Below are 14,414 nucleotides of genomic sequence, written 5' to 3'. Positions count from 1 at the left end.
AGCATGCGGCTGCTAACAGGAAAATCACTGTGGGCTCATCACTCACACCAGATGATTTGGTTTGGCAGCATTACGACGATTAGCAGGGAGCACCGGCCCTCTGCTGTGAGGAGATGACGGAGAAGTGGCAGACACTTTTCAATTACAATCTGGTCTCAACTTTTGTCTGGAGTGATGATGTTGTTAGATTTTGCAGCGCAGCCACAATCATTCATAAAGCTTTTTTACACATTTATCTTCTGTTGATTAATAGATGAATGCAGCTTCCATCATGCTTCTTACACAACAACTACAGTTATTTTGTGTGATCATCTGTAATTTTTGTAATTAACTCAAGTATTTCACTGAATGTCTTTTTGGCAAATGTGTTTGGTTTTGCTCCAAATGTTAAAGTGGCAACAGCCCCAATTTTCTCAGTATTCTAATTAAGCACAAATGGCTGTTCAGCTTAGCATCAGCATGTCCAGTATTTTAATATTATTTCCAAAACTTAGAGTTTGAAGGGCTTTTTCTTAAAAAATAAAAAATGAATGAAATGTACAAGATGTTAATTATTTATGACAAAATCATATTTTACTGGTGAGGAAAACTCCCATCCACATAAAATACAACTTAGAACGCATCCTTAGTCAAACTGAAAATATACAGTTTAAAGGTTAAAGGGACATTTTTATTTTTATGTGGCTGGTAACTAGTCCTCATGCTTCTTCCTGATTAGTATACATTGTAAAAGACAGCACGCACGCACGCACGCACGCACGCACGCACGCACACACACACACACACACACACACACACACACACACACACACACACACACACACACACACACACACACACACACACACACACACACACATACACACATACACACATACACACATACACACACACACACACACACACACACACACACACACACACACACACACACACACACACACACACACTTTGCACGCACTCACCTGCAGGCTGAGTGTGTGGTTGCGGCTGAGCTCCAGCAGGCTGTCTCTGGAGGCTCTGGTGGAGGGAGACAGGGAGAAGGCTCTCTTCATGTTCACTGCTCCCTGACACAGCCTCCACTGGATACAATACGTCTCATACAGCTCCTCCACCTGCAGACACACACAAACACTCTGTTCAGATACACATTCAATTAAGAAAACACATTCAGTTTCCATTTTTTTCCACAAAACTTGCTGCTGCACATCTGCCCGAATGCTTATAACCTCTTAACTTTGAATTGATTGTTTTATAAAACATTCAAATGTAGAGTTTTACTTTGTTGTTAGATTTGTACTGTGGTTTGCATTCATAGATTTGTGCAGGAATGAGACCTAATCCTGAAAAAAACTTTTATTTTCACTGGTGTCGAAATATTTTTTTAATTAGATTTTGGTTAGAATCCCCAGATAAAATCAGATTTTAACTTTTTGATCTAAGACAAACAACACCTACAACACAAATGGCGGTCGCTCGGTGGCTTAATGAGACTACTAAATGTCATCACGTAGACCATTAGCCACCTTTAGCTCAGCGGTGGTGACGTCATGCGACTGTGATGTAGTTTGTTTACAGCCTTCAGGAAATTGTATTCATGCTTTAAAAATCACAAAGTGGTGTTAATATGTGAAAATGATCTTGCTAAACAAAACATTTAAGTATCATAAATGTGTGTTTGCCTGAAGATCTTATTTTGTGCAATTTTCCAAATCCTGTTACCATCTCCTTCACCCAAGACCAAACTCTAAACTAACAAGACAAATTAAAAATGTAAAACACTTTTTTACCTTGCTGAGTTGAAATTCTAATCTCCGTATGTATCTCTCCAAAGCTCGGATCTCCTTTGAAAGGAAAAATATGGTTAGTTTTTCTTCAGTGTGTGTAAACTGGTGTATTTCCTATTATATTGTCCTATATGAGAGCAGGTTGGATTGTTGGAAAAAGTGTCTGGATCTGGTGCAAAGATTACCTTCTCCAGATCATACAGAAAAGCCTGTAAACAGAAAACACATCATTATTATCATAACCAGCTGAAAAACAAGTTGAACCCCCCCCCCCCATGTTCAGTTTATTTGTCTCTGTCCTCACACGTCTGGAGTTCCTCTTGGTCTCTCTCTGCTGAGAAGACAGGAAGTCCATCTCTGCCTGGTGACCCTCCAGGTACTCCCTGCACACACCAGAAAGAGACATTTCCCCTTTAACTTCTCACATGGTTTCATTGTAATTGAAACACTTTTATATAGTAGAAACAATATATTTTAACTAGAGAATGCAATTCCTGAAGAAATTGCTAGTGGGAATGCTTTATGCTGAAAAGCTGACGCTAAACTGCTATGCTGAAATGTAATGTGTAAGAAGAAAGTGAAGAATTTAGATTGAAATGAATGAACACTGGGGCCTTGAATGTGTGATGAGAGAAGAAAAGAAAGTAAAAAGGCTTGGAAAAGAGCTAACGAGCTAACGAGCTCTGTAGAGATCAAAGGTTTGCATTGTTCTGAATGAGAGATAAAGCTCTTACATATGAATGTTTTGTTGAAGAACAAAATTAATTAATTTATTTTTATCTTTCAAGCTACGAGATGTTTTCCTACGTTTGTCATGAAAAATTATGTCTCAGGAATGTAGGGTTTGGGAATTATGGCAGGTTTAAAAGACAATATGAAGGCAAAATTAAATCTATCCTCCACTCTAGCTGTGACATCACGCACTCTAAAATCTGAAGAAGGCCTCTTTACCAAGGTCTGAACAATGTTTAATATCTCTAAAAGTAAGAATCAGATTTAAAAGTTGTGTTACACGAATAATGTCAGAAAGATGTGTAACATTTTAAAGTTGGAATGAGGTTTCTGAGTGAACGTATGAAGGAGCAGTTAGCAGTTGAAGAAGGAGCAGTTAGCAGTTGAAGTTGCATGAAGATTGTTGAAGTCTGAAGAGTTTCTCCATTGACTTCCATGTTAAAAATGTGATGTATTATGGGATGTATCTCTGGAATTATGAAAGTTATGATAATAGCCATCGATTCCCGACTGAGCAGAACGTTTTGATGTTTGAACGGAGTTTCTGCGATGTTCATTGTGGGAGGAGAAGTGGCACAAAATAACCCGGCGGAATAATAAAGAATTTTGTGCGTAGCATAACAGATAGTTGGAATGCTGTATCAGCATTCCCACTAAATGAATGTACTGTATCTTTTCTCTCCCATTACTCATCTTACCACCCCTACCGTAACACATGAGCCTGACCCCTTGACTGGAAACTCAACCTTCTAACTATATACTGTATAAAGTAGTTCAAACTAGCTCCACCTGATGCAACAGTAACGTTAATGCATCACTACAATCTAATAATGCAATAACATCCATAACACCACCAGGTGCCATTTCTCTTTATAATAAGCACCTTTGCTTCTGTATTGGTACCCATTGTGTACATTGAGTACTTATCCCTCCACAGAATCCTATTTGTAGTATATAAGCAGCATTACAATACATTTCGTATACATAATGCAACCCAACCCCTTTAGTAGTAATAGTAATAGTAGTAGTAGTAATAGACTATTACTACTACTGCTAGTAGTAGTAGTAGTAGTAGTAGTAGTAGTAGTAGCAGTAGTAGTAGTAGTAGTAGTAGTAGTAGTAGTAGTAGTAGTAGTAGTAGTAGTAGTAGTAGTAGTAATAGTAGTAGCAGTAGTAGTAAACATACTTGAGTCCTCTGCGCAGCGACTGGAAGACAGTCTCCACCGTCTCCGGCTGCAAAGACCAGAGAGCTCCCCCTCTGCTGGGAGACAGTTGCATTCTGGGAGATTTACCTCCAGAATTGGCCTTGGAGCGCAGAGAGTTACGAACAGAAGACGACCTAAAAACAAAAAAATATATATATTTATGAAGACAAGGAGTGAGATAGTTGTACCCAATATTCTCTGACCTGAATGAAGGATTTTTCATATTCATAATATTACTTTAAGTTAAATTCTTATTATATCCAGAGTTATATCTAACTCATGTTCAAAGTTACGTTATTGTAAATCTGTGTCCACAATTGCAATCCGAAGGAATTGTATTTTCTCCTGGATTACGTTTGCAGTTTTAAGAACAAGGTTAAAGTTGTGAATTGTTACAAAAACACTTTAAGTATAGTTATCAAAGCTGCCTTGTTAGGTTTGGAAAACTTAACCAGGCAGTTATGAACTTATTACCCAAGTTAACTTATTTAAACAAGGTAAAATTATAAGTCGTTGGCTTTTCGTTTCATACGGGACACAAACATCTGTTACCTGGATCTAAATCCTTGTTTGAGTAAGTAATAAAAACAGTAGTCTGACAGATTACCAATGATCTTCTATACCAATGTAAATCAAAAACATTAATTTTCATATACCCAGTTTGTAAGGGTAACCCAGAGGGAAACATAGAAGCATTTTCTGAGCTCAAGTTATGTGATCTGACACTGCTCTGGTTAAGGTTTGGCTAGGGTTGGGAAAAGACCATGGTTTGTATGAAAATGACTACATTGTTAATGTCCGTCCTTATTGTTAAAAGCAGCGGTTTGTGGAAAGATAGGCCAATAGCTGGTTTGGTTGCCATTTTGTGGACCCACCAATCCAGCCCTTTGTGCACTGAGGGTTTATTGGAAGACAGTTGCAGTTTATCTCTAATTTAGAATCACCCGACTTTGCCAACTGGATGGACTGATGCTGTCAACTGTATTTGCAACAATGTCAGGATACCCAATGCACTTTATAGAGTGATTGTTGATGCAATTATTGTCTATTGCATTCCTTATGTAGCATACATTCACAGTGAGAATGAAACTGGTAAATATGGTAAAATGACGGCCACCATAATGCAAAAACTAAAAGATTCTAAGATGCAATGGATGCTTCGAAATGTCAGACTCAAAGTGTTTGTGTCACATCTGTAGAATGTATTTCTCACAACATAAAGCTTCCCTCAGATTTTGCAGACGTTCTCTGTAATTATGGACTCGGCTATAAAAGTGTTTTCATGCTGTGTGATATTTGTCGTCCCTCTTAGTGTGTTTGTGGTGCGTTTATATCATGTTTAGGGCCAGGACATGTCACTACTGTATATCAAAGCCCCATAATAAAGAATGATGGTAGGGCAGGAACACAGTAAAGGCGCTCAGGAATGAATGTGTATTTATTCAAGTGTTTTCGTGCATGTTTAAGATAGAAAACACACAGGAAGTGCATTCCAGCTTTCATGACATGACATTTCATTCTCTCCCTCTTGTGGGACATCCCGTGTGTTTGTCCTTCTTTTCTTCATTCAGAAAAACACTCTAAAGTCTGTGGTGCATTCACTGTCTGCCCATCATTAAGAAAAAGGCTCATCTGAGGTTGACGGGATTTTCCTCCACACATAAGACAGTTTAACTTCAAGCATATTTGATCTTAAGGGATTTTATTTGATCTCTTTTATTTTCTTACAGTATGAAAAACAACTTCCACAGATGTGATTTGTTGTCAACAAGCTTTGGACTTATTTGTTATTTCACTGGGCTGTTTTTGTTCTTAAAGACTTTTGTTCGTCTGATCAGACAGCAGCCACTTAAAGGTCCGACCATGTCAATGAATGCTTATCGTTATGAATTGCAAAAAAAAATCATTTTTGCCCTAAAGAAAATGTTTCCAATTTATGCTGATTAGATGTCTTGCTCGTAGTAAGCACATATCAAAAATAATTTGGTAACTTCATCTCATATATGGTTTAGAGTACAGTAGGTAATCTTAGGGTCATGGGGTTACTTTAGAGCAGGGGTCTCCAACCTTTCTTCATCTGAGAGCTACTTTGAAAAGTGGCCAAGAGGTACTTGCATCACATCGCTTACATTTGTTCACATAGCACTCATCAGTTGAATTAAGTTACCTTTGTACACGTGTGAAATTGTAATACCCAAAGCTTATCAAAAATCTTAACTTCACATCAAGGTCCAAGAAAACGACAATTTCTCACATATTATTATGGCCCACATACATAGTAAGTACATCACTGAAAATTCACATAAATGTCCAAGAAAAAAAAAAAATGTCACTTCTTATTATGGCCCACATAGTAAATATATCACCTTAATCACCACCTTACAAACATCTTATGGCACATGTGTAAAATAAGTGCATTCACTCTTTTTTTTACAGTTAGTGAGATGACTGACACTGCATGGAGTCCACCATAGAGTTGTATGCTGGAGTGTACCCACGTAGGTTCACTCTAATAGAGTCATTTAAATGTTCATCAGTCAGTCTTGTTCTGTATTTAGATGTCATGACATTCATGTCAGAAAAAGCTGCTTCACAAAGGTATGTAGAGCCAAATAAAGCAGACATTTTCAGTGCTGCTTGGTGAATGTTTTTGGAGATTTATAACCTCCATCTCCATCACCACAGGATTGACACAACAGTTGAGCCATCTTTTTCTTCTTCTTCGTCTTGACATTACATTATAAACCATAATAAATCAATTGTATAGGTCTAGTCTCCCTATATCTGTGTGTGAAATTGTTCCATCCTCAACAAAAAAACAACTAATACTTCTGCAGTCTAGCTGCAGCTTCTAGCAACGGTCTTCTGTTAAAAAAAGGACACTGAGGGTCCTGAATGTGGCATCACAAACAGGCAATGGCGTAACTATCGACGGTGCAGCCGGGGCCCAGAGCCGGCCAGGGGCCCATGCAAAAAAAGAAAATTGTGGCCCCAATGGCATTGACCGGTTCACGCAGTCTTCAAAGTAACCAAGCAACCTAAATTAATTTGTAATTTGTCTGTCCAATGATGACCTTGCTCCCTTTCATGTCATGTGATACCTTGCATGACGAGCGAACCGTTTAATCAGCACTGTACTGTAGCTAACAGCAGCAAGTTCGGCAGCATTATAAAAAATGTAATAGCTTGCAATAGCTTGGAACACTGTACATCCCGTTTCAAGAATTCCCGTCTACTCTAAAGTCGCATCTAAATAGAACGCGATCTGATTTAGCTGTGTATTAGGGCTGTACCCGAATATCCAAATATCTGAATATTCGTTCGTTGGAGTACTATTCGGGTTTCAATTTCGCTATTCGGATATTCGTATTTATTTTTTTTTTTCGTTTTTTTGAAAATTGAATTTATTGAAATCTCCAATATCAACCTAAGAGCTTGTGCCTCTTCGGGGGGTGCTAACACTTAACCATAAACTTTATCGTTTACTTTCTCCGTCTTTATATGTAGATAAGACTTTTCTCCGTTAATCTCTGTCACGTTGTTTCCATAGCAACAACAACTTCCTGTCCTTCAAAATAAAAGCATGTCCATAAAAAATAGGAAGTCAAGCTAAATTACACTTATACCATATACAACTGCAACTAAAGTAACAAACACAATGCAATATCCTTTTCAATTTCAAAGAACACAAATTGGGTTATACACATTAACAAAATTAAACAACAATACTGTAGAATAACAAAATGAATGCCGCGAATAAAACCGATACACGTGTTGAAGTGGTACGCACCCCCCCCCCCCGCGCGCGGGCCGAATATCCGAATATTCGCTGCTGATTACTACCGAATATCCGGAGCCCGAAAAATGGTATTCGGGACAGCCCTACTGTGTATATTTAGTTATTTTTGCAAATTGAGGAGATGATAAGACAATCTCATTAGAGGCTCATATATTGCATTAGGTAAAATAAAGCAGGCACACATAACAGGAATAATTACATTTGAATCCAATCAAAGAGGACATTGTCACACCATTCAAATGTATCCATGTACATTACAACCAATAAAAAAGCTTAGATTTGTTTCTTTGTTACGTTGTTCTGTGTCAGCCTTGATATCACAAACATGTCAGAAGAACCAGCGCATAATCAAATAAAATACAGTCAAACAAAACTGAACTTCAATGTCACATCCCTGACATCCACAACTCCGGAGCCTGGCCCTTCAACCCTAGAACCAGCGCAGCCAGATGAACCCCAAAGCAGCAGCTCTGCGACCGCTGAGACTGTCAAAACCGCCGGCATCGTTGAACCGAAACAGGCTGCATGGAGGTTTGTTGTCGGGACATTGAGACGGGTAAAGCTGCACAGCTAATTGTAGAAAAAAAGGAGACCGCTAGATCGTTTGGGCAAAGAGAAAGGTACTTCAATGTAGAATGGTACAAAAACAGAGAGTAGTTAATTCTTTGCAAAACCACTAGTAGTAAGCCTTCTGTGAAATATGCAGATTTGCTGCTGTCAAACGGCTTGTAACTTTCTCCTAATGTGGAGATGACAGCTTTGTAAATTCCGGAGTTAATAACTGGAAAAAGTGCCCAAGCCTCCTGGACAGCCACGAAAAGTCTCATTTTCACAGTGTGTTAAAAAAAAGTGCGTAAGTGCATAAATTAATGTCGTCTTCTTCTGTTTGCTTTAATACAGGCTATGTAGTTATGCAGCGCCCCCACTGCCAGTAAATGGAACTACTACAAGGAACCCTGTTAATTATGTGCAGTTATTTCACGACTTTTATTATATACACCTTCAAAAACGTATCGAGATCCGGACCTCGGTGACCTCAATGGTGGATACGGCCATGCCTGTAGCCAGAGGCGGAGTGATTACCACTCCGCTAGTGCCTGTAGATTTAGCATTTATTTGACCGTCACATACACAGGCACTTTTTGGCCCCCCCCACTTCTGAAATGAATCCGGCGCTGCTGGTTCTGTGTAGTAATATATTTCTCATTATCATTTCTTGACTGCAGCAATTCAAGGCAGATAAAATGCATATATTTTCATACATCTCATTGGCTGTAACAATGCGTCACTCACCGCCGTCGGCCACTCAGAGAGCTGAACCCGGTGAAGGAGCGGCTCCTGTTGACCAAACCTCCATCAGAGGGGGAGTCGAATCGCAGCTTCACCGACATCCTGTAGAGAAAGACAGACTAATTACAGCTTTGGGACATTGCAAGCAAACAAAAAAATACGTCCTAAATATTCTCCAATTAACACCAAACGACCATAACTTTGACAAGACAGAGAAATTCAACCACATCTATTTTAAAAGTCGAAATGACGGTACTCTCACTTGTTTCTTACCAAACCATTATCTTTAAACATAAATTAGTTGTAAGAAGATCTTGTTATTGAAAAAAAGGATTAGCATCCGTCACCTGTTACTTTGTGTGCAAGATATTTTTATATTGATATTTAGGAAGGTAATACTAAATGATGAAGCCAAGAATGGAGCATTTTAATGAATTCTAGCACACCTGCATTTTTATTTCTTACTTTACTATTTCTTACATCTTGTGTTTCGTCAGCTTCTATTTTCACGTCCCTTCAACTCACACGCAAATGCTTAAATCAAAAGGGAAAGACCACCCTCAACTCTCAGTCAATCCAAAACAGAAAAACAGAGCACATGCATCTCTGGGACACATTAAAAGAGACGGGAACATCCTGAAACAGACACACAAACATGTGCAAATACTGGACTGCAGATGGAAGACAGTTATATGTTTGCAGATACATTCTCAGTCTGGGTCTCTCAGATGGCACAGCATCAGATTTTAAGTCACGCTATCTGCATTCCTCTAGGGAAGGCAGTGTCAACCCGTCAGTGAGTCTAGACTGAAGTCTATGACTATTGGATGGATTGTCATGACATTTTGTACAGGCAGTTTTTGACACCAGAAGATCAAGCCTAATGTATTTGGTGATGCCTTGGCTTCCATACCACCAACAACAGATAACACATATCTCAAGATCTCACAGTTCCCAGACAATAACTCTTGCTGACTTTGGTGAGTACCTGACTTCACCACCAGCAGTGAAGCGACTACAGGAACAAACAAAAGTGGCTGATAGGCTGAGGTCGGGCCTGGTTGCCTTTCTCTGACACGCTATCAAAAATCAATGGTGAGATCTGAAAACGCGTTGAACAAAATCTTTATTGAATGAAAATGATCAACCTATTTTAGTGTGCACAAACATATAATTCAAATAATTCAGCTATCACAAAGTTGCCAGTCCACTCCCATGTGACCCAACAAATTGATCACAAAATAATAAGTAATCATTTTATAAACAAAGACCAATGAGAAAAATACAAACAATCAAAAACCTTATTGAATTAACAACAGATATCCCCACTCTGACATTCATGGCTCCTACAAGCATGTTCATACAAATGGTATATTATAGTACAGATATGAAAGGGAAGATAGAGTGAAAGACTCTTTCACAGGGCTTGTGCACCAGTGGTGGTTCTGGACTAATTTCACTGTGGGGGCCTTGCTGGGTACAGATAATGCAGGGCCAAAAGAGACAATTTAAGTTTAGTAATAAGTTGAAGTTTACAAAACAACAACAAAGAAGACCATGATTGGTATTGGTGACAGAACTTGTGTTAGTTAGTAATTACAGCTACCTCCCTGTCTTTACACAGGGAGGTCCAAGCTCAGTGTTACAGGGCACTGGCCAGTGGAGTAACTATCGACGGTGCAGCCGGTGCAACGCACCGGGGCCCAGAGCCGGCCAGGGGCCCATGCAAAAATAAAACAAATAAAATATATTTTAATATTTAAAAAAAGAAATTGGGGCCCCAATGGCATTGACCGGTTCACGCAGTCTTCAAACTAACCAAGCAACCTAAATTAATTTGTAATTTGTCTGTCCAATGATGACCTTGCTCCCTTTCATGTCATGTGATACCTTGCGTGACGAGCGAACCGTTTAATCAACCTGTACTGTACTGTAGCTAGCAGCAGCAAGTTCGGCAGCATTATAAAAAATGTAATAGCTTGCATTTATAATGTACAGCAAACCAAAGCACAAGAGCGGCGCTCAAAAGAGAAAGGACAAGAGAGAGTGTATGTCCGTGCCGTTGCTGTTTGGGGCGATGGGGGGGGGGGGCCCAAAACAATATTTGCACCGGGGCCTCAACAACCTTGTTACGCCACTGTGTCGACCCTACACATTATATCATTATCAGTTCTCCACATCAATGTTTTGCATTAACAAAATGTTTTTTATCTCTATCTTCGCACATTGCACATATGCTTCATACTTAATGCTTTAAACTTTTGCACATCCAAATTAACATTTTCGTCAACAAAACCTTTTTCAGTTTTCAACAGATGGAACGAACAAAGGGGCCTGGCACTGGCCCTTGTTGGCCCCCCCTCTTGACCGCCCATGTTGTGAACATACATTTGGGCATCTGGAGTACCAACCCTGGGCTGCCTCTGTAAGAAAATCTTGATTTTGTCAAGACATTTTGATTGGGTTTCCCTTTTATGTCACATACAAATACTGCCCAACAATCTGAATATCTTGAAAAGTACCATTGCAAAAGTGTGCAATTTTGTAAAAGCATATCAGATATATCAAGTCAGACATTATAATATATGCTTTAAGATGAAAGCATGTCAAATGCACTAGTATAAACCCAAAAGAGTAGCAAATAATAGTAAAACGTTTGACGTTAAAATTAGCATAAAATGCCCCCTTTAATCCATCAGGATTTAAAATTAATTCTGTCATCCTCTGATCTTCATCGATCTTCAACTTTTTAAGATAGTGAATGAGATTATACAGGTTTGTCAATGACTTTTGCTTCCAATGCATAACATACATAATGCATGAATACAGTTTATTGTTCTTTATTTGACATGTAGCTGCTATAGTTCAAAACAAAGACGTCTAAAGATGTTGTGTTGAATGATGATGAATAATAATGGTTGTAGATATGGCGACTGCGTCTGGCATTTCATCTGCATTAAATAACATTTCAGAGAAAAAATATTATTATATAGGTTTATGACCACTGGTTAATTCCCTGTATTATGATGAAGAGAAAAGAAAACATCAAAGTGTGGCACAAAGTAAAAAAAGTAAATCGCTGATGAAGAACAGGCGATAACTGTAAATAAATCCTGTCCTGTTTTGTTTTCATTCAGAGGTACACATGCTGCACATAAAAATGCTGTGTGTAAGTAAACAGTAACAAAGCTCACACACACAGTCTGGATGCCATCTGCTCAGATGCTTTCATGTGGTTCCTGTTAGTTTGGTTGAAATAAAACAACAGCATCACTATTCTGTTTGTCTACATGTTCGTGAGCTGTCCTCTTTAAATAAACTATCAAAAGGATAGTTTGGATGTTTTGAGGCGTGTTAGTGCAGTTGATGGAGAAGAAGCATTAATTAGCCACTTAAAAAAACAATATCAGTGAAGTCGTAGCTATTGTTTTAAATATTTCACTACTTGATCTTGTAGTGAGACAGCTATACAGTCAATGTTTCCAACAGGGAACTGAAGCGATCAAAAACTTTGTTTTATAGCTCTGTTCAAAAGCACCAGACTCCATTGAGAAATTAGTTGCTGGTCTACCCCTGCCTTAATCGCTTAATTAGTTTATCTTATTGTGTGCCTTTTGTGAAACTGAACCAACCAAATTCACAATACAAACTGACCGATTGAGGCAACTCCTTGAAAATTACTGTTTGTTTCTATGTCTGGTGCTTTTAAACCCAGCATAGGCACATTCTTCTGTTCTATCAGAAAGGGCAGTCAGGCAGCATGTAAAGTGGTGAAAATAATCTAAATATAACATATGTATACTTTTTTTTAAAGGTGGCTAAAATACGTTTTGCTGATACCTCGGTCCAAGGTAGTATATTGCTTTGGGTCTGCCTTTTTCTCCAAGCGTGTACTTAAACCCTCCATACTCAAAACATCCTAACTTTCCATTTAAAATATTTTCAAATCATCTTTAAAAATATGTCTAATGTGGAAAAACTATTTTACAGATCCAGTCTGTTCATTAGCTTGTTTAATTATTCTCTCTGTAAGTCAGCTGCCCCTGTGACGAGGATTCAAACCAACAGCATGAGCAGGAACACGCTGTCAGTGTAAGTAGATTGCAGTCCTGATCCATGTTGTAAAAAACTCTCTGGTCCTGATGCCAGAACCAACAGAGTCACCAAGCAACCAGGCCTAACACACAGGGATGGAGAAACCAGGTCTTCAACTGTACAACACACACACACACGCACACACACACGCACACGCACACGCACACGCACACGCACACGCACACACAATTTCTTTCTCCAAGGTCACGTGTCTTTAAAAAAAAAGTATAATCTTGGTTTATATGTCATCATTTCCTGTCTATTAACTCTCTAACCCTTACTCTAACCCTCTAACTCCATTTCCTCCTCTTTGAATCACTCATTTCTAAAACATTTCTTCTGAGTGCCAAGTACTTTTTTAAAGAAACCTACAAGAATGAAATCAAATTACTTCTGCTGGGCAATTTCACATTTCACATGCTGGAGTGAAATTAGCCTCCTCTCCTCCTAGTTATTTTTATCCAACTATATCTCAGCTGTGTGTTGATTATTTTTGAAATGTATTTACATGTATTGTAAGCTTAATATATAAAATGCTCAATCATTCAATCTTAAAGCTCCCATGTCATGCTTTTCCGGTTATTACCCGTCCCCTTGTGTGTTATGAAGGTTTTTATGCATGTAAACGGTGTGCATAGTCAAAACCCTCAAAGTACACCCTGTAGCGAGTAAAACTCTAACACAGAAAATACCTCCCCAAAACGCCTCGTTGGAGATACGTCACTGGCCATTTGAGTCTTCCATTTCGTTCCGGGTACGGCATGATGTCAAGCGGTACCCGGAACGAAATGGACCAATCCCGAAGAGCCGTTACGTTACGTCCGCGGAGCCGTTACGTTAAGCCCCCGCTGATTGGTCCAAATTGACCGATCCACGGACTTCCTCACACACACATCTGTGTGCAGGGAGCAGGGAGCTCTGCTGATTTCTCCTCCCTGGCTGCAGGCTGATAACAGACAGTTGGGATTGCGGCAAAATTCTCTCTGCAGCAGTGGTTGCGTTAGACTTTTTCGTTGTCTGTCATTTTGACGGACAGGATCGTAACATTTCCGTCATAATCCATTATTACCCGTCATTTTATTTTTCATGTTTTAATGATGAGACATATTTAATATTTATGTTTGGGTACTAAGCAGCAAATGTTCATTCATTCCTTTTTTTTATGATTCATACAGAACTTTTAAGGGCATGGAGAAAAAAAAAGATGAACAGAGACACCGACCGTGCGGTCACTTTTCATGTCGAAACGAATATGAATGATTTATTTTTTCCTTGCCACTTGCTTGTCCCTCTGCTGCTGGCTGAACGTTGTCAGTGTTAGTCTTACTGGCTTGTCCTTCATCCTCCACTGCATCAATCCCTCTTCTTTCACCTCGTTTATCCACACCATCACAATTACTGGGCTTATTAAAAAAGCTTCGGACACTCAGCTGCCGTGACATTTTGCGATTGCTAAAGCCGGTTAAACAACGAGGAAATCAACGAGGTCAAATACAAGACTAGACA

General features: G+C 39.0%; 1 protein-coding gene across 1 annotated transcript in view; it reads right to left on the bottom strand.

Moving 5' to 3' along the window:
- ripor3 (RIPOR family member 3) overlaps positions 1-14,414 on the bottom strand; it is a 90,801-nt gene that overhangs the window by 40,645 nt on the left and 35,742 nt on the right. Inside the window, exons 3-8 of the mRNA XM_034149933.1 lie at positions 8,817-8,915; positions 3,706-3,858; positions 2,092-2,170; positions 1,973-1,996; positions 1,791-1,844; positions 966-1,115 (exon numbers count right to left, since the gene is read on the bottom strand). Of these exons, the coding sequence (XP_034005824.1) occupies positions 966-1,115; positions 1,791-1,844; positions 1,973-1,996; positions 2,092-2,170; positions 3,706-3,858; positions 8,817-8,914 (558 nt within the window). The 5' untranslated portion in view covers position 8,915. The remainder of the gene's footprint in view (positions 1-965; positions 1,116-1,790; positions 1,845-1,972; positions 1,997-2,091; positions 2,171-3,705; positions 3,859-8,816; positions 8,916-14,414) is intronic.

The sequence above is a fragment of the Trematomus bernacchii genome, unplaced genomic scaffold, assembly GCF_902827165.1.
Source record: "Trematomus bernacchii unplaced genomic scaffold, fTreBer1.1, whole genome shotgun sequence".
Classification (NCBI taxonomy): Eukaryota; Metazoa; Chordata; class Actinopteri; order Perciformes; family Nototheniidae; genus Trematomus; species Trematomus bernacchii.
The sequence above is the reverse complement of the archived record's forward strand: the minus strand, read 5'-3'. Positions and strand labels throughout refer to the sequence as shown.